The sequence below is a fragment of the Elephantulus edwardii genome, unplaced genomic scaffold (assembly GCF_000299155.1).
Source record: "Elephantulus edwardii isolate Elephantulus edwardi_28Jun2011 unplaced genomic scaffold, EleEdw1.0 scaffold00042, whole genome shotgun sequence".
Lineage (NCBI taxonomy): Eukaryota > Metazoa > Chordata > Mammalia > Macroscelidea > Macroscelididae > Elephantulus > Elephantulus edwardii.
The window spans coordinates 7,937,033-7,941,831 of record NW_006399792.1 but is presented as its reverse complement, the minus strand read 5'-3'; the positions used below and the strand labels follow the sequence as shown (position 1 = coordinate 7,941,831).

The window sequence follows — 4,799 nt, the reverse complement described above, 5'->3', positions numbered from 1 at the left end:
GGAAGAGGAACAGTTGTAAGCAGATACTGGTGACTGGGACATGGAATGTGAGAACCATGAATGTAGGAAAATTAGATATTGTTAAGGAAGAAATGGAACCCATAAATATTGACATACTAGGCATTGGTGAGATGAGATGGACTGGCATGGGACATTTTGAGTCGGATGACCATATGATTATTATTATCTTATGTATAGCTGAAGGAAATATTTCCCAGTCTTACATTATCCTCACAATTTTTGCTGTGGTTAAGGCTGCAGTTACAACCACTATGTCAATTATCTCATTGAGCGTCTTCTTTTAAATTGACCCTCTACTTTGCTAAACATGAAGTCATCTTCAGGGACTGGTCCATCCCGATAACATGTCCTAAATATGTAAGATGAAGACTTGCCAGCCTCACTTCTAAAGCTAGAATTCTGGCTGTATTTCTTCCATCTTTGTTCATACTTTGTTTCATCTTTGTATTTCTCCCAGCTTTGTTCGTTTTCTGAAAGTTCATAATATATTCAGTATTCTTCACCAACAACATAATTCAAAGGCATCAATTCTTCTTTGGTCTTCTTTATATATTTTCCAGATTCAAAGGCAGAGGACGCGACTGAAAATGCCCATGCTTTTTGGCCAACTGAGTCCTCAAAGTGACATAAAGAATGACATTTAGAAGACATGTTTAAAAGAACCGTTAATAGTGGTAGTCCCTGGGAGAGTAGAAACTGGGCAGGATTCTAGAACTTTTATAATTCTTAGACTTTAAAAAAATCCATTACCTTTTTAAAAGTAAAATATGATACAGCTATTATGGCCTAGAGGTAAGAAGCTGCGCTGCAATCCTAAAGGCAAGCAGATTGAACTCACCAGCTGCTCCACAGGAGAAGGATGGGCAATCTCTTCTAGTACAATTAACTGCCTCTGAAAACCTGCTGGAGGGTTAGCTATGGGTTGGTTCTGACTACATGGCACTCAACAACAAAAATTATTGCTGTGTACTGTAACGGTAGAACCGACCCATAGCTGACCCTCTGGTGGGTTTTCAGAGGCAGTTAATCGCACAGGAGGAGACTGCCCATCCTCCCGTGGAGCAGCTGGTGGCCTCAAACAGCATGCCTTTGGGATTGCAGCACAACTTCTTGCCACTAAGTACCAGTGCTTTATTCACTGCCATGGAATAATCTTCATTATATTACGTAAACAAATCAAGTTTCAGAAAAAATAGAAATAATTATTTATGAAAGCAAAAACTTTTCCACGGCTCAACTTTTGGCCCAAAACCAGACAGCCATAGAAGGTGACCAGGAATCTCAACGAAGCATTCATTCCTTAGAATAAACAGTAACATACGGTCAAAGCATTTGCTGCGATGGCAGGAAGGGGTAGGACAGAGCAATTGCTGGAAATCAGAATTATAGGGAGGAAGTGTGAAAGTTCCTTTACATGGTGGTATTGTAAGTAACGTTATAAAGCAAAATATGTATGAATGACTGAATGAAAAAACAATCTGCTTTGTAAACTTGTGTAAATATGAAAATGAAGTTATAAATCAAATTTAAATTAATTTTTCTTTCCCCAACTTCTTTCTTCTAGGTTAATAAAGCAAGACAAATAAACACTTACCTTTAAAAGAAGCTCGCCCCAAATTTGTAATCCGGAAATTATGTTGTATCTCTTCTTCAGAATTAGTAGCACTGTCTCTTTGTAGGAGTCCTTTATCTGTCAGGCACTGAAGGGACTCCTCGGTTATTTCCCAGAGACTTTTTTCTTTCAACAAAATCTTTTCTTGAATCCCCAAAAATGTGCCACTCATAAAGTGATATATGTCTCTCAAATTTGTTGCAATCTGAAACAATTAGAAACCTCAGTCAAATGTTTTCCTTAATACAAGGTTCTTTGAAGGCACACTGTCAGCCGTCAAAGTTATTGAAACAAAAAACTAGTGAATAAGCCACCTTAATGCACATCTGTTTTCATAGTGGCATTTTACAATTAACAATAAAAAATACAACTTAAGGAACAGATGAGTATCAAATTCCTATGTTTTGTGAAAACATGTTTTTTTATTCACAAACTCCTTCACACACTGCCATTGGATTCACAGTGACTGTACTTCCATGGAGTTCCTGAAGCTGTAAATCTTCACAAAAGCAAATTGCTTCATCTCTTGCCTGTTAAGCAACTGATGGATTAGAACCACCATACTCTTGGCTAGAAGTCCAATGCTTAACCCACTGGGCCACCAAGGCTCCTACAAAGCTCCTCAGCTTTTTAAATAATTTGCCATATTATCTACAAATCTGTGTTCTCTCAGTTTACTTTCTGACCAATTACCATTAACTCTTGTTCAGCGTCTGAGAAAACTGCTCTTTCAACTCTTTCTTTTCAATGTGAAAGCATCTTTTAGCTCAAAAAAGAATTATTATACTGAGTAAAATATCTCAGTCACAAAAGGACAAATACTGCATGATGCCACTGTTGTAGAAAGTGACTGACATCAGGGTTGGGGTAAGACTGAGAAAAACTGGATAGATTATGCATACTGAATTGAAACAGATGAGGGAGAGAACAGCTTAAAAGTGATATATAATAGCATATTACGATTATCACAGGAATCCAGAATTAAGGTTGCATAGTGGAGTGCATTTGGGGCTGGGGGGGCAGGGTCGAGGTCAAGGGGATTGTATACTAATGAACAAGTTTTTCTTTTACTTTTCAAAGAGAGGAGTGAACTGGGGGGAGGAGGATAAAGAAAAAAGTGCAAAAATTAATGAATGAAAATCCAAAATCTCTGTAAATGTTCATTAAAATTAATAAAATAAAATTTTAAAAAATTATTAATCTTCTTTTCAGAACACTGACTCCTGTATATTCTGCAAATACGTATGTAGAGATCTCCTTTGGCAAACCTGTATATAGTTGATTAAGAATTTTTCCCCCTTGTTTTCATTGATTAATAATTTATTTTTTTCTTGTTCCTGTCAAGTCGATACAACTGGCACTGGAGGGGATTGACCCTCCTTTTTCAGAGGAGCATCTGGTGGATTCGAATCATTCGCCTTTGGGGATTGCAGTGCAGCTTCTTGCCACGAGGCCACTAGAACTCCCTTCAACTCTCTCTTTCTATAAGGTTGTTCTGTATAGATTAACTTCCTCAAGACCTAGTCTGCAGCAAGTCTAGTTCACAATACTCCCTGAAGCATGTGCATAAACACTATTTGTAACCAAGAGCTGACCTTCCCAAACAAGAAGTATAGCTATCTACCAGCCAGGGGAATCAAGCTCGAAGATTATGCTCCACGGTGCATGTGCATCACTCCATAGTAGGTCCCAGAAGCCTCTGCAACAGACCCCATGTTGGAAAACCAGCTGTGAGTGTCCTCAAATATTAAAACCCTTCCTATGTGGGCCATTCCTTGAAATTCTCCATATTCCCTTCTGAATAAACATAAAGCCCTTCTTAATGGAGGTAGGTGTGTTGGTGACAGTGAGATTGGCTCAGGATAGGACAGGGTTCAGAGTTACTGTACTTAGGGTTGCTATGAGTCCCAGGTGACTCAATTATACACAACAACAAATCTCTTTATAAACCCCCAAATTATTTTGTTCAGTGAGTCATGGGCTAGTGTTGCTTTGGCCCACCATCTCTCCTTCAGCAAAGTATTTTCTCTTCTAACCCTCTTTTACTGCTTGTATAGTAAACTCTGGACTCCTATTTTGCTATCCTTACTTAGCAGGAGGAAGAATTCAAATTTAAGGGGTAATCTAGAGATAGGCTGGTCTGATAAGCACTTGTGTAACTCTTGAGACTGAAGTTTGCAGACACTCTTTAAGCCTGGAAGTGAAGTTAACTCTATAGACCAACTTTCAGTTGAACAATAGACAGGTCTATGAAATAACCACTTAACACCAGAAACTAATACAGTCCTCTATATGATTAACCATCTGAGTTCAAAAGGGCAGTATCTGCTCACAAGCTCAGAGGGCAGGAAAGCAGAATGAAGGGAAACAGGACACCCAGGGAGAAAAGAGAAACAGTGCTGTCACATAGGAGACTGCAACCAGTGTCTTATGAAACACATACAAAAGAAACAGTTGAATGGCAAACTAATAATAAACTATATAAACTTTTACCTAAACTATAAATAGGTATGTTGTTGTTAAGTGTCATCAAGTCAAATACAAGTCATAGTGACCCTATGAGAACAAAAGATTTGAACCTTGTTCTAGAATTATCGTCATTTCTCTAAAGTTCATATAGTTTCCAAAGGCTTGTTTAGGAAGTGGATGCTAATCCCGATTGCAAGCCTGTCTTAATCTGGGAGCTCTACCAAACCCTGTCGACCATATGTAACACTTATAGCATTTAACACACCAGTGGCACAGCATTCAGCATTCAACCGCAAGTTACCTCAGTACAGCAAACTAACAGACCAGTGCTGTACCAATTAGAACAATGTTCTTCCCAAATACAATTAACCCAACTGACTTTTAAATACAAAGGCCTGCCTTATTAATAGGTCCTGATTGACTTAAACAAAAGGCATCCAGCCCAAAGCTGATTGTAAGCTAAATCCAGGTGACCAATCAGCTTTCACATGATTGTGAATAAAATAAAAAATGACCAAACAGTTTACACTTGACTTTCAACTAAGTCAAGAGAACCTACCCTCCAGAATCCAACTGCTTCACAAGTCTCCAAACTGGAGACTTAGTTAGGACCCAAGAGACTTTTAAATATAAAGACCAGGTCCTGATTAACTTAAACAAAAGGCTTCCAACCCGCAAGAAACACAAATATATTATT

General features: G+C 38.3%; 1 protein-coding gene across 1 annotated transcript in view; it reads right to left on the bottom strand.

Moving 5' to 3' along the window:
• HELQ (helicase, POLQ-like) overlaps positions 1–4,799 on the bottom strand; it is a 66,305-nt gene that overhangs the window by 29,489 nt on the left and 32,017 nt on the right. The window contains 1 exon segment of the mRNA XM_006885260.1: positions 1,616–1,838. Coding sequence (XP_006885322.1) covers positions 1,616–1,838 — 223 coding nt within the window.